The sequence below is a fragment of the Loxodonta africana genome, chromosome 6, assembly GCF_030014295.1.
Source record: "Loxodonta africana isolate mLoxAfr1 chromosome 6, mLoxAfr1.hap2, whole genome shotgun sequence".
Classification (NCBI taxonomy): Eukaryota; Metazoa; Chordata; class Mammalia; order Proboscidea; family Elephantidae; genus Loxodonta; species Loxodonta africana.
In genome coordinates, this window is record NC_087347.1 from 76,163,192 (window position 1) to 76,179,546 (window position 16,355).

General features: G+C 40.7%; 1 protein-coding gene across 1 annotated transcript in view; it reads right to left on the reverse strand.

The window, feature by feature from the left end:
• The window catches only part of MYO3B (myosin IIIB), a 557,666-nt gene that overhangs the window by 155,820 nt on the left and 385,491 nt on the right, over positions 1-16,355 (reverse strand). The window contains 2 exon segments of the mRNA XM_010602840.3: positions 4,670-4,772; positions 13,567-13,668. Coding sequence (XP_010601142.3) covers positions 4,670-4,772; positions 13,567-13,668 — 205 coding nt within the window.

The following is a 16,355-nucleotide window of genomic DNA, read 5'->3' on the forward strand; positions in this document are numbered from 1 at the left end:
CATACAAAATGTGGCTTTCTGTGTCTTCTTTCCCTTAGCATAATGTTTCCAAGGTCCAGCCACATTGTAGTATATATCAGCACTTCATTCCTTTTTATGGTCAAATATATTTCCATTGTATGGGTATACCACATTTTGTTTACCCATTCATCAGTTGCACATTTGGACTGTTTCCACCTTTTGGCTATTAAGAATTGTGTGGCTATGAAAATTTGTGTGTAAGTTTTTGTTTGAATACCTGTCTTCAATTCCAGGAATAGAACTGCTGGGTCATACAGAAATTCTATGGTTAACTTTTTGAGGAACTGCCAAACTGTTTTCCACATCAGCTGGACCATTTTCCATTCCTACCAGCAACGTATGAGAGTTCCACTTTCTCCACATCCTTGCCAATACTTGTTATCCTCTCCCCGACTTAAAAAAAAAAAACCATAGTCATCCTAATAAATGTGAAGTGGCTTCTCACTGTGGTTTTGATTTGCATAATGACTAAAACCCCTAAGTGTCTTGGCAATTTGTTCTACTGTGGGGGCTTGTGTGTTGATGTGATGCTGGAAGGTTAATAAATTGATCGAACATGTAACCAAAATGCATTGATAATTACTGGTGATTAGAATGTGAAAGTTGGAAACAAAGAAGAAGGATCCTGAATCCATTGCCGTTGAATTGATTCTGACTCTCATCAGCCCTATAAGGCAGAATAGAGCTGTCACATAGGGTTTCCAAGCAGTAGCTGGTAGATTCAAACTGCTGACCTTTTGGTTAGCAGCCGTAGCTCTTAACCACTGTGCCACTGGGACTCCAAAGAAGGACAGGCAGTTGGAAAATATGGCCTTGGTGACAGAAATGATGCCAAAGATCATGACAGAATTTTGCAAGACCAATGACTTCTTCATTACAAATACCATTTTTTTTTTTCCACCAATATAAACTGCAACTCTACATGTGGACCTTGCCAGATGGAATACACAGGAATCAAATTGACTACACCTGTGGAAAGAGATGATGGAAAAGCTCAACATCATCAGTCAGAACAAGGACAGGGGCTGACTGTGGAACAGACTTCCAACTGCTCATATGCAAGGTGAAGCTGAAGAAAATTAGAACAAGTTCATGAGGGCCAAAGTATGATGTTGAGTATATCCCACCTGAATTTAGAAACAATCTCAAGAATAGATTTGACACATTGAACACAATATGACCAAAGACTAGATGACTTATAGAACGGCATCAAGGACATCATGCGTGAAGAAAGCAAGAGGTAATTAAAAAGACAGGAAAGAAAGAAAAGACCAAAATGGATGTCAGAAGAGACTCTGAAACTTGCTTTTGAACGTCAAGTAGCTAAAGTGTAAAGAAGAAATAATGAAGGAAAACAGCTGAATAGATGATTTCAAATGGCAGCTGGAGAAGACAAAGCATTATTATGACATATGCGAAGAGCTGGAGTTAGAAAACCAAAAGGGATGGACACGTTCAGCATTTCTCAAGACAAAAGAATTGAAGAAAAAATTCAAGCCTTGAGTTGCAATAGTGAAGGATTCTACAGGGAAATATTAAATGACACAGGAATCATAAAAAGAAGATGGAAGGAATACACACAGTCACTATACCAAAAAGTACTGGTTGACATTCAAACATTCAACCACTTCAGGAGGTAGCATATGATCAGGAACTGATGGTACTGAAGGAAGAGGTCCAAGCTGCACTGAAGGCACTGGTGAAAAACAAGGCTCTGGGAATTGATGGAATACCAATTGAGATGTTTCAACAAACAGATGCAGTGGTGGAAGTGCTCACTCATCTATGCCAAGAAATTTGGAAAACAGCTACCTGGCCAACCCACTGGAAGAGATTCATATTTATGCATATTCCCAAGAAAGGTGATCCAACCGAATGTGGAAATTATTGAACAATATCATTAATATCACAAGCAAGTAAAATTTTGCTGACGATCATTTAAAAGTGGCTGCAGCAGTACATCGACAGGGAACTGCCAGAAATTCAAAAGGCGGATTCAGAAGAGGACATAGAACCAGGATATCATTGCTGATGTCAGATGGATTGTGGCTAAAAGCAGAGAATTATCAAAAAGATGTCTACCTGTGTTTTATTGACTGTGCAAAGGCATTCGACTGTGTGGATCATAACAAATTATGGATTACATTGCAAAGAATGGGAATTCCAGAACACTTAATTGTGTTCATGAGGAATCTGTACATAGATCGAGAGGCAGTCGATCGAACAGAACAAGGGGATGCTGCGTGGTTTAAGTCAGGAAAGGTGTGCGTCAGGTTGTATCCTTTCACCATACTTATTCGATGTGTATGCTGAACAAATAATCCAAAAAGCCAGACTATATGAAGAAGAGCAAGGCATCAGGATTGGAGGAAGACTCATTAACAACCTGCAATATGCAGACGACACAACCTCGCTTGCTGGAAGTGAAAAAGACTTGAAGCACTTACTGATGAAGATCAAAGACCACAGCCTTCAGTATTGATTATACCTTCAACATAAAGAAAACAAAAATCCTCACAACTGGACCAGTAAGTAACATCATGATAAACGCAGAAAAGATTAGAGTTGTTAAGGATCTCATTTCACTTGGATCCACAATCAACGCCCATGAAAGTGGCAGTCAAGAAATCAAACAACGCATTGAATTGGGCAAATCTGCTGCAAAAGACCTCTTTCAAGTGTTAAAAACCAAAGATGTCACCTTGAAAACTAAGATGCACCTGACCCAAGCTATGGTGTTTTCAATCGTCTCATAGGCATGGGAAAGCTGGACAATGAATAAGGAAGACTGAAGAAGAATTGGTGCCTTTGAATTATGGTGTTGACAAAGAATACTGAATATACCATGGACTGCCAAAAGAATGAAAACACCTGTCCTGGAAGAAGTACGGCCAGAATGCTTCTTAGAAGGAAGGATGGCAAGACTTTGTCTTACGTACTTTGGACATGTTATCAGGAGGGATCAATCCCTGGAGAAGGACATCATGCTTGGTAAAGCAGAGCGTCAGCAAAAAAGAGAAAGACCCTCAAGGAGATGGATTGACACAGTGGCTGCAACAACGGGCTTAAGCATAACTATTGTGAGGATGGCGCAGGACTGGGCAGGGTTTAGTTCTGTTGTACACAACGTTGCTGTAAGTCGTCAGTTATGCTCTGTCCTATACAGTTGCTCTGAATCAGAACCGACTCAATGGCACCTAACAACAATGACTATAATGTTCAGCATCTTTTCATGTATATGTTTGGCCATTTGTATCTCTTTTTTTTGGAGAAATGTCTGTTCAAGTCCTTTGTCCAATTTTAATTGGGAAAGTGGTATTTTTATTGTTGAGTTGCAAGAGTTTTTTTTTTTAATATATACATTCCAGGTATTAGACCCTTATCAAGGAGCCCTGGTGGTGTAGTGGTTGAACGCTCAGCTGCTGACCAAAAGGCTGTTAGTTCAAGCCCACCAGCCACTCCGTAGGAGAAAGATGTGGCAATCTGCTTCTGTAAATATTATAGTCTTGGAAATCCTATGGGGCAGTTGTACTCTGTCCTGTAGGGTCACTATGAGTTGGAATTGACTTGATGGCAACAGGTTAGGCCCTTATCATATATACAATTTGCAAATATTTTTTCCAATTCTGTAGTTTATGTTTTTACTCTTGTTAGTATTCTTTGATGTACGAAAGTTTTTAATTTTCATGAATTCCAATTTACCTATTTTTTCTTTTGTTACTTGTGCTTTTGATATCATATCTAAGAATCCATTGTCAAATCCAAGCTCCTGAAGATCTACCCCTATGCTTTCTTCTAAGGGTTTTATCGTTTTAGCTCTTATATTTAGATTTTTGATCCACTTTGAGTTAATTTTTGTATATGGTATGAGATAGGGGTACAACTTCATTCTTTTGCATGTGATATTCTACTCCTTTTGAATTATATTTAACTAAAACCTGTGAACTTCCCCCCTTTATTCTTTAGCCAAGGAGACCTACTGGTGCGGTGGTTAAAGTGCTTGGGTACTAACTGAAAGGTCCGTGGTTAGAACCCACCAGCCACTCCACTGGAGAAACATGTGGCAGTCTGCTTCTGTAATGATTACAGTCTTGGAAGCCCTATCGGACAGTTCTACTCTGTCCTATAGGGTCACTATGAGTCAAAATCAACTCAACAGCAATAGGTTTTCTTTAGCTTAAAGCCAAGGTTTCTCAACGCTGGCACTGACACTTTGAGCTGAACAATTCTTTGTTGTGGGAGAGCTGTGCTTTACACTGCTGGATGTTTAGCAGCATCCCTGACCCCTCTACCCACAGATGCCAGTAGTAAAAAACTTCCCAACCAAAGTTGTAATAACCATAAATGTCTGCAGATATTGCAAATAATACCCCTCCCACCCCCGCCAGGTTGTGAACCATTGCTTTAACCTAATGAGGCCAAATGAAGAGAATCCAACGAGCAGGCGTCTATTCAGGTTGCCCATAGAATAAAGATTTTTGTACACAGAGAAGTGATCTCTGACATGGGAGAATCTGATGGAAAACACTTTTTGTCTCCACTCTCTCCAACTCACCAAAATAATGGGAATAGAAATACTTTTGTTTCACTGCCCATTGGAACAGAGTACCTGAGTTTAAGGCTGGGAACTCGTGTGAATAAGACTCACCGATTTTTCTCAGTAAGAGCAGGAGAGTTGCTTGAAGCCTCTGCATGGCCATTGTTGGATTCTGCTTGTGGACTGCTTTTATGATCTTTAGAATTCCTCAGAACTGAGAGAAAATAAACAAGTACTTAGAGGTCTGTTACGGGTTGAATTGTATCCCCCCAGAATATATGCTGAAGTCCTAATCTCTGTGCCTGTGAATTCAACCCTGTTTGGGAATAGGGATTTTTTTTTTTTTTTTTTGCTGTGTTAATAAGGTCATACCAGTGTAGGGTGGGTCCTAAATCTAATCCCTTCTGAGTGGTATCTTACTAAAAGGGAAAACAGACATACATACAGGGGAAGACAGCATGTGAAGATTGAGGTAGATGTATCTACAAGCCCAGAAATTCTAAGAACTGACTGCAGCTACTAGAAGCTGGGTGAGACAAACATTCCCCTAGAGCTGACACCCTGAATTCAGACTTATAGCCTCCAGAACCATGAGAAAATCAACTTCTGTTCCTTAAAGCCACTCATCTGTGGTGTTTATGTTACAGCAGCACTAGGTAACTAAGACAAGGTCTAAGGATAAATTCAGACGTAGAAAGGATTTAGATTCTAGTGTCCATCTAGGCTCTGCACAGCATCTCCATCTCTGCCCTCATGCCACTCCCTGACTTTCTTCAGCCTTTCTCTAGGACACATTATCAAAACTGACCTGTTCTGTGAATCCAGGTCTTCCTCTGTGCTAGGTCGTAGCCAATAAATTGTATAAAATAACTCATGCTTAAAGAAAACAAACCACCTCTATCAACAGATATAAATAGTGGACAGAGATTAGAGGCCCCAAAGTAAGGTACGTCCCAACAGCCACAGAATGTAGTAACACTGGAATAACACGGTACTAGATAGTAGGAGTCCGTGGGTGGCACAAAGGGTTAAGCACTCAACTACTAACCAAAAGATTGGTGGTTTGAAGCCACCCAGAGGTGCCCTTGAAGAAAGGCCTGGCAATCTGCTTCCAAAAGGTCACAGCCTTGAAAACCCTATGGAATGCAATTCTATTCTGCAACACATGGGGTCTCTATAAGTAGAACTGATTTGACAACAACAGGTAGATAAGGTAGTTGGTAGATCAGCTTCTAGTCCCAGATGGAATGCCAGCTAGATCGGGATAGTAAGTCAAGGAATGGAGTTTTACAATGTGGGTAAGATTAACTGTAAACAGGGAATTATCCTAGAAGTAATCCTTGTCTTCATTGTGATTGAGGACAGTTTATCTGTGAGTTGCTCAAGATTGAGGGTGACAAATACAATTCCTCTTTCTTATGACCATAGCAGCATATATTAATCCATCATAGCCCTTTTTCCTACTGAATCTTTTTTTTTTTTTGGTGAAAGTTTACACACCAAATTAAGTTCCCATTTAACAATTTTTATATATATTGTTCAGTGTCATTGGTTATATTTTTCACAACGTGTCAGCATTCTCATTATTTCCATTCTGGTTCTTCTGTTTCCATTAATCTAGCTTTCCTAACCCCCCTTTATCTTGCCATCTTTGCTTTAGGGTAAATATTGACTGCTTGGTCTCATATAGATGATTATCTAAAAGGACCACGGTACTCACAGGTGATACTGTTTATTTTATGAGCCAATCTATTATTTTTCTGAAAGGCGACGTCTGGGAGTGGGTTCAGTTCCAAATTTAAAGGGTATCTCAGGGAGACAGTCTCGGGGGATCCCTTAGTCTCCACTGGTCCAGTAAGTCTGACCTTTTTGAGGAATTTGAAATTTGTTCTATATTTTTCTCCCATTCTATCCAGGGACCATCTATTTTGTCCCTGGTCAGAACGGCTGTTAGTGGTAGCCGGGCACCATCTAGTTCTTCTGGTCTCAGGATAGATGAGACTGTGGTTTGTGTGGGCTATTAGTTCTGCAGACTGGTTTCTTCTTTGAGTCATTGTTTTCCTCGTTTTTCTTTTGTTCCAGGCAAGTACAGACCAATAGTTTTACCGTAGATGGTCGCTCGCAAGGTTTTAGACCCATGATAGTGCTCGCCAAACTTGGATGCAGAACAATATCTTTATGAACTATGTTATGATAATTGACCATGTTACCCTCCCCCTCCACCCCGAGGCTATGGTCCTAAGTCTTCAAACCTAGTAAGCCAAACCCAGAGGTGTTTGGTTATATCTAGGAAGTATCCACAGCTGTGCCCCCGTGTGCTTTGTTATATATATATGAATACACATGCAGCACACACATATATACACACATATATATGCACATGCCTACAGATACACCTATACATGCACACCCATAACCACACACGTATATTTTGGTTGTTATTACTATTGTTGCAATTCCCACCGAATCTTAATTCAGCTTCTTAACACAGTTAAGAAGTTCCTTCTTAACACAATGCTTTACATCAGTGGTTCTCAAAGTGTGGACCCAGACCAGCAGGCTCAGTATGACCTGAGAACTTGTTAGAAATGCAAATTCTACCAAATCAGAAACTGGGAATGGGGCCTGGCAATCTGTGTTTTTAACAAGCCCTTCAAGGAGCCCTGGTGGTGCAAGCAGTTAAACATTCAGCTGCTAACTGAAAGTTGCCTGTTCAACCCCCCGCCCTGGGTGCTCCAAGGGAGAAAGAGCTGGTAATCTGCTGAAACCCTATGGGGCAGTTTTCTGTCATATGGGGTTGCTATGAGTTGAAAATGACTCTGGCACCCAACAACAACCAGGTGATCCATGCTGAAGTTTCAGAACCTCTGCTCCAGATCAATGATTCTTAATCCTGGCTGTAAGTTAAAATCACCTGGGGAAAATTTTTAAACATGCCTGAGCCCTGCCCCAAGAGATTCTGAAACTGACCTGGCATGGGGGCTGGTATCGAGTTTGAAAAGCTCCCCAGATGATTTTAATGTGCAGCCAGGGCTGAGAATCGCAGCTCCCAACAGTCATTGCCAATCAATTGGAGTATGAAAGAGGCCACACCTATTTGCCATCTTTATTTTAGATCATCAAGAAGTAGCCACACCAAAATATAACCAACAACAACAGAAAACCTATAAACTTGGAAATTTTCACATAATGTGCAATACATATAAAATGTAAAAGATTGATGTTGAGGATGATAGAACAAAAAATATGGCAGAGATGGACTGTAGAAAATGAAATAAATTTAAAAATCAATTGTTTTTGTGTTATCTGTTCTGGGAAGAGTATGCTCTGATTCTAAATTATTAGTTTGGTCCCACAGACATAAACATTTCTTGTGCAGAAGAAATGTAATTCTTTGAGTTAGCAGTGTTGGATAAAACCATCTGCTGCTTTGTTATTATTATTGCTATAAACACCCGAAGGATAAAAAGAAAATTCAAAATGGAACATTACTACATTTTTATTATTACACACACACACGAACAGTGAAACAACAATATTGGGGAGGAAAAAATAAAAGCAAAAAATCAAGAAAAATATTTTCAGCCCTTTGGAATTCCATTAGCTGATCCCCTCCCCTCTCTGCCTTCTTTTGATTGCTAAATTCTTCCAGCTACAGCACCAGGTAGGCTTTCCCCTCCTTTGGAGATTCTAAAACATTGACCCTTGTAATACTGCAATAAGCAATATAAAAGTCCAGAATTGATATAAAAAGATAAGCCCACTTCAGGGATACAAATATCATACAGTTTTCCTTATTACAAAGGAAAATTCCTGCAAATAAATTTCAATCTTATTCTCTGGTCCAATTCAGCAGCACCAAGACCTACCACCGATCAAAACCCGACTAGTACTGTCCATGTAGACAGCTGAGGTTGCAAGCTCTTGTCTGTACCTATTTTGAGATCGTCAGTATAAAAATCAGCAATAGCAGTTTATCAGCAACCCAGAGGAGAAAAAGCACAAGCAATGCCAGATAAGACCACAAAAGCCCCTTTAGGGGGAGTTATTGCTCAGGGCACTGAGTTTCTGTTGAGGGTGATGTAAAATTTGGAAATGGATAGTGGTAATGGTCACACAACGTGGTGAATGCAATTAATGTCACTAAATTACACACATAAAAAATATTGAAATGACAAGCGTTTTGTTAGTTGTACTTTTACCACAATATCAAAAGCCCTTTTGATTTGGGACTTTTCTTAGGAAGGTGCCATGTTTAAGACCAGAATGAGAAAAAGGGTCAACATCTCTACTTGGAACTTAGCAAATGCTCCCAGTAACTTTTCCTGGGTTTCCAATAAAAACTCACAGAATTTCCACTTATGTTATTGAAAAGAAAACATATTCCACGTTTCTTATTCATTTACACTTCAGTCATCAAAATATTGATTTTTAAGAGTTACTTGAAGTATAAAAACCAACCAGAAACTTAAGAATATTCTCCATCCCCCAGCTTTGCCTGAAGAGCAGGGAGGACGTTTTGGGTCAGAGTAAAGAGATAAACTTAAATAAAGAGGAGGTTATCAAACCACTGAGTCCAAAGCAAGATCTAAAACAGTAAAAAATATTTTGAAGTATGTCTTAACTGACAGCTGGGATCACCCTGGCAATTTAATTGCTCAACAAGGGGATGGAAGAAACTGAGAAATGGAAGAAAAACAAAAGAGTGAAATAAGGTGCCTTATTTTAAGTGAACAGATCACTTACAGGACTGCAAAACTAAAACTATGAGCTTGAATAGTAGAAAATACCAAACTTGAGACGGCTGGGGGCAGGGAGTTTAAGTCAGTGGGAGTGAAAAACTGGTACAGAAATGAGAATGTTGACACTGTGAAGAATGTAACCAATGTCATTGATCCTTATGTATAGAAGCTTTTGAATGGGAACAGGTTTTGCTGTGTATATACCGAAAATAAAATATTATTAAAAAAAAAAAAGAAAATATAAAACTTGGAGTATATGCAGTTGTGCCAATAGATGGGCCGCCTTTCTTCAGAAAAGGTTTAATGAATAATACTGGGAGTAGAGATCTCTGGAGGAATTGAGTCCATCCAAAGACTCACTGAGCTCTAAGTGCCATTCATATTTTCCAGGAAGATGGAGCCATGCCTTCACCGGTCCATTTTAAAATAAAATGGAGAAGCATTTGACTGTCAGGGAAAAAAAACGAAACGCCAAAGCAGGTGTTCCAAGCAAAATGCTTTTGGGGCCACTCAGGTAACAAACATGGAAAGTGGGGAATGCTGGGGTTTATGGTGAACTGGAGAATGCACGCCCTACTTAAAGACATTCAGATAACAATTTTTTTAAAAAGTGTGCCTGGCCAAACAGAACTCAGCTCCATACTGATTACAGCCCAGAGACCGCATATTTGTGACTTCCCCTAGTGACAAAAGGTGGTCTATGCCATAGACCAGAGGAACGCTGCTGGCGCAACGGTTACATGCTCAGCTGCTAACCTAAAGGTTGTGGCCTTTCAGGAGAAAAACCTGGCAATTTGCTTCTGTAAAGATTAGAGCCAAGAAAATCCTAGGAGGCAGTTCTACTATATTGCATGAAGTCACTGTAAGTTGGAATTGACTCAAAGGCACACAACAACAACATGCCATAGAATGGTAACAGCTAGACACCCTTCTTTTGAATCCTCCTTGGAAAATGAAAAACCTTTTATTGACTCCATCCCCAAGTTTCCTCAAGTTCAAGAAACACTGCTGCTCCCTTCACTTTTCCTTCTCTTTTGCTGCCACTCCCTAACCATCGTCCAAAGTAAGCTCCCATTCAGTATTTCTTTAAAAAAAATAGACTGGATGGCAGACTCCAAAGGATGCTGTTACAGATTGAATCGTGTGTTCCCCCCTCCCCTCGCAAACATGTGTTTTAATTCCAGCCTCTATGCCTGTGGTTATAATGCCATTTGGGAATGGTTGTCTTTGTTATGTTAATGAGACAGGATTAGTGTAGGGTATGTCTTCAGTCAATCTCTTTTGAGATATAAAAGAGATTAAAAAAATAAGTGAGAGAAGCAGAGATGGAGGAAGACATATACCAAGCCACATGAAGATCCACCAGGAACAGAAGCTTAGAAGAGACAAAGACCTTCCTCTGGAGCTGACAAAGAGAGAGAAAGCCTTCTCCTAGAGCTGGCACCCTGAATTTGGACTTCTAGCCTCCTAAACTGTGAGAAAATAAATTTGTTTGTTAAAGCCACTCATTTGTGGTATTTCTGTTACAGCAGCACTAGATAACTAAGACAGATGTGAAGTACCCAGAGTCTCCCTGCCTATGTGCTGGGCAGTGGTGCTGGGCTTGTTGGATAAACTAACTGCAAACTCTACTGGAAAATCCAGGAGCCCTATGAAAAGATGCTCAATGTCATTAGCCATCCAAGAGACGCAAATCAAAACCCTAAGGAAATACCATTTTACTCCCAGGATGGCTAAGATAAAATTAAAAAATTAAAAAAAACAGAAAATACCAAATGTTGGTGAGGATATGAGGAAATTAGAATGCTTATCTATTGTTGGTGGGAATGCAATCATTGTGGGAAACGGTGTGGCGGTTCCTCAAAAAACTAAAAATAGAACTATCATATGATCCAGCAATTCCACTCCTAGGCATATACCCAAAAAACTTGAAAGAAGGAACTCAAACAGATAAACGTACACCAGTGTTCACTGCGGCACCATCCACAATAGCCAAAAGGTAGAAACAAACTAAATGTCCATCAGCAGACAAATGGATCAACAAAATGTGGTACCTACATACAATGGAATAATATTCAGCCAGTAAGATAAATGAAGTCTTGATACATGCTATAATACGGATGGAGCTTGAAGACATTATGCTGAGGCAAATAAGTCAATCACAAAAGGACAGTCATATAAAAATACAAGAACAGATAAATGTATAGAAAACAAAGTTTATTAGTGTTTACTAGGGGCAGGAGGGAGGGAAGAAGGGGAGCAGTTATTACTTACGGTGTACTGAGTTTGGGCTTACAGTGATGGAAAAATCTCATTGATTAAGGGTAGGGTTGCGCAGTCAATTAATGTAATTGCTATCAATAAGCTGTACACTGGTAAAAAGTTGAACAGGCAAGAGCTGTGTAATAGACATGCTTCCAACAACAACAGAAAAAAAAAAGAGTAACTGATGAAGCTGCTTACACACAACCAAATACCTTATGGGATTTGGTTCCTTGGTTTGGAGGTTTAGGGTCATAGTTTCACGGGATATTCCGGTTATTTGGCCTAATAACATGTTTAGTGCTTCTGTTCTACCTCCTAGTTTGTTGCATCAAGTGCCTGGGGTTTTAAGAGCTTGCAAGTAGCCATCCAAGGCACAACAATAGGTCTCTATTCACCTGGAGCAATACAGGAAGAAGGAGAGTCAGGAGTAAGAGGAAGAAATGTAATATGCCGCTGATTGCCTCCACGAACAACTGCCTCCTTTGCCATGGAACCAGAATTGGATAGTGTCCAGCTATAACCACTAAATATTTTGACCAAAGATTCTATAAAGAATCCTGATCAAAAGAGTGAAAATGTAGAACAGAATTTTAAATTCTCATGGAATCCAGTCTTTCAGGAGCCATGGAGGCTGGAAGAGCCCCAAAACTACTGCTCTGAGATAGTCTTTAAACCTTAAACTTTACACCAAAAATATCCTGAAGATTTCTTAAAACCAAACAAAATTTAGCTTAACTAGTAAAGAATTTTTTTTAGCAAAGAATGTCTGCATTGAGCATTGTGCTCTTTTAGGATCTATCAATATGGAATCAAACTGACAACAGCAACTTGAAAGATTAGATAGGAAACCCAGGGGGTTTATGTTAATGGGAAGAAAAACTCAGAAAAAGGGGTGAGAATGGTTACACAACTCAAAGAAAGCAATCAATGTCACTGAATTGTACATGTAAAAATTATTGAATTGGTGTATGTTTTGCTGTGTATATTTTCAACAACAAAAATAAAATAAATTATTAAAAAAAAAAAAAAAGACACCCAGGAGCCCTAGTGGTACAATGGTTAAGCATTTGGCTACTAGCCAAAGGGTGTTAGTTCAAATCCACTATTGGCTCCACAGAAGAAAGACCTGACAATCTGCTCCCATAAAGATTAAAAAAAAATTCCTGTTGAGCTGATTCTGACTCCTAGTGACTGTGCCTAGGAGACTCTACGGGGCAGTTCTACTCTGTTACATGAGGCCACTATGAGTTGGAATCAACTTGACAGTACCTGACAACAACTGCAAAATCCAGAGCAACTCATCCTCACTTTCCATAAAATGCCAGCAATAGCATTAAAATTCATATTTAAAAAATCACAGATTTTCTTCAAGCAGAAGTCCAGGCACCTTCAAACTGGGCAAAAAAGGAGAGATTATAATATTTTTTTAATGTCTGAAAACCACTGGTGTGGTCCAGTTCTCTCATTTTACAATGATGCTGAAGCTTAAAAAAAGCTTAGCTATGTTAATTCATGGAGGGCTGAGAGCAGAAACTGGAGTTTTAACTTCTGGCCCACTGTGGCCCTTCCCCTCATGAATGTTTTCCATCAGCCTGAGGTCTAAGTATCAATGTCTGAATGGCAGAAGATTTTCCTGAGAAGTTAAACCTCCATTAGTCTTATGGTAAATCAGATACAAACCTGTCAGAGCCTGCCCCAAGAGTATGGGTTGAGGAGAAGCAGCTGTTGAGGAGAGCTGCAACTAGACCGGTCTCCTCCCACAGAACAGGTATAAGTGGGAAGAGAGGGCAGCTGGTCTCTATTTACTCTGCCCTTCTATGAAATCATCTTACAGGTTTCCTGCAAGGCTGCCCCTGAATTCAGTCAGCTGTCACTGTAGGGAAAAAAAATGGCAGGGTGGTGAGCAGAGGGTCCAAATCAGCTGATCTTGTCCAGTTCTGGAACTGTCCCTGGAATGCACCTGAACAGAGGACACCCACCCGAAGCCTCTAATGAACACACCTTTGTGGTCACTTAGCTCATGGCAGTCTTGAAACTGAATACTGCCCTGGGTTTCCCCAGTGAGGGTGGGATTCAGATCGCTGCTTTGGTCTGAAGGGTGCCCTGTGGGTTGAAACAAAAGATGAAGGTCTTAAGGTTGTGCTCCCACACTTAAATGAATTATCTAACTGGGTAATAAAATTTGCCTAGAGAAAAACCACACTTTTCTTAGGATTTGAGGCTCCAAGGTGATGCTTCTCACCAATGGATTTGGTAATTATTTTTAAGAGTTAATACAGTGTGGTTAGAAAGGGAATAGGAGAATTAATAACTGTCCTGGCTAGGTCCCTACTAGCTGGGTAATGGGTAATTCAGGTAACCACTCTGTCTCACTGGTCATATCCATCAAGGGAAACTGTGTGACAAAGGTTACAAGTATATCAGGCCAGGGCTCTGGACTTGACAACCACTGGATGGCTTTCCTATTGCCTTGCCAGTTGCTACCATCAGGGGGTTTAAAAGGGGGTGAGGTCTCTCACAGGAGGCTGCTCCTTCATATTTCTGCCCCTCCAGAGTGCCCTTCTCAGCCTTTTGTCTTGCAGCCCTGTTCACAGAACAACTATGGGTGGACAGCCAACCTTTATCACATTGTCAGGGTTTTAAAAGACAGTCAAAACACTACATTCCTTTGTGGGATACCACAACTGAAGTTTTTCATTGTTCAGTCAGCTTAGTTCATGCTGATAAACACCTGTTTTGGAGAAATATTGAAGGGATTTTCCTGGCTGTCATGTCTCTTTGTTCCATTCCCCATTATCCTCAAGGCCTAGGATGGGATATCTTCAGGCAGCCTCAGGTATCTAGAGAAAGCAGGTTCTTTCCAACTGAATCCCTTGGCTTTAGATAGGAGCTACACTGCCAGCAGGGCCCCTGCTCTCCTGAAGGAGATATTCTCTGGGATCTGCCCCAAGACAGTCAATCCTAACTCTGTCCCCATCTCCTTTTTCCGTGGCCTATGATCTAGACCTTGTTCTTTCTCTTCCTGCACCTTTCTTCTTGCTCTGGCTGTTTCTAATTCTGCCAGCAGTAAGTACTTCCAGAGATACCATATTAGAATATTTGGGATCCTTGATCTTTCTCCTTTCTTATTTCCTTAGATGGGATTTTTTTTCCTCTCCCTTCTTGTTGACTTCCTACCTCGGGTATCATCTTCCAACACCTAGCCTTGTGGCACCCACATCTCTCCATTCCTTTAAGATGACCCAGTAAACATTCCCATGGTAAGTAATAAGGCTGCCTCAGAGTATATTTAAAGAGACATGGTCTCTACCCTCATGGAACTTGCATTCTAATTAAAGGAGTAAAAATAAAAAGAGGTCAAAGAAGTGAAAGCACTCTGAAAAATTTAAGGGAGTAGTTTTAGATGTTAAAGATTGAAATTACTAGAAAAAAGAGAAAGATCAAGTGTGTGCATTTAGCTTGATTTGGCTGGGGGTAGGGGGGAAATGAGGAAGAGGAGTTAGAGAAAGGTCCATTATTTTTATTTAACAAACACAAATGTAGGGATTATTATGTTTCAGAGAGGGCAGTGGTGGTTCAGTGGTAGAATTCTCACTTTCCATGTTGGAGACCCAGCTTCCATTCCCCTTCAACGAGCCTCACGCACAGCCACCGCTCATCTGTCGGTGGGGGCTTGTGTGTTGCTATAATGCCAACCAGGTTTCAGCAGGGCTTCCAGACTAAGACAGGCTAGGAGGAACAGCCTGGTGATCTAGTTCTGAAAATCAGCCAATGAAAACCTATGGATCTCAACAGTCCTATCCTCAGCCAGTCATGGGGATGGTGTAGGACTGGGCAGCGTTTCAGCCTACTGTGCATGTGGTCACCATGAGTCAGGGGCTGACTTGATGGCAAACAATGACCATCACCACTGTTATGCTTTAAGCCCTTTACAAAAATTAACTCAGTTAATCCTCACACCAAAAAAATAAAAGAAAACCCACTGGCATCGGGTCGATGTTGACTCATAGCGACCATACCAAAACCAAAACCCACTGCTGTCGAGTAGATTCTTACTCATAGCGACCCTATAGGACAGAACAGAGCTGCCCCACAGGGTTCCCAAGGTTGTAAATCTATATACGGAAGCAGACTGCCACATCTTTCTCCCGCGGAATGGCTGGTGGGTTTGAAGTGCCGACCTTTTGATTAGAGTAACCATAAAAGGTAGATATCTCTATTATTCCTATTTCACAGCTGAGAAAACTGAGGCACAGGGAAGTTAAATGACTTACCCAGAGTCACACAGCTGAAGAGTGGCAGAGCCAGGATTTGAACTCAAGCAACTTTACACCCCGAAGTCTGAACTCCTGAGTATTATATGGTGCTACCCACATTTATTTAAAAAAAAAAAAATCATTAAACCCTATTGTCTTCTTTTTTCCTTTACTAATGAAGGTAAAAATTCAGACTTTCCCATATTCTTTCCCATGTGTTGGCTGCTGCTGGTGGGCGCTCTGGCCTGGCCTGGAGTTTGATGACCCACCCTAGGACAGACCCAGGCATTGTTTCCAGGAGGGACACTGTCTTGGTAGATTTTCTGGTTGGTGATATAGGCTGGGTGAGCTTTCCACCCCCATAATAGGCCTGGCAAAGGACGCCAACTGTACCTGGCAGAGAAGACACATACAGATGAAGCACAAAAGCCCTCCTAACCGGAGCTGGCAGATTTCACAAGGAGCCGATGTGGTTTCTGGCTGGAGTGACAGCTGGTCAGCAGCCATCTTATCAGAACATAAAGAGGCAAACTT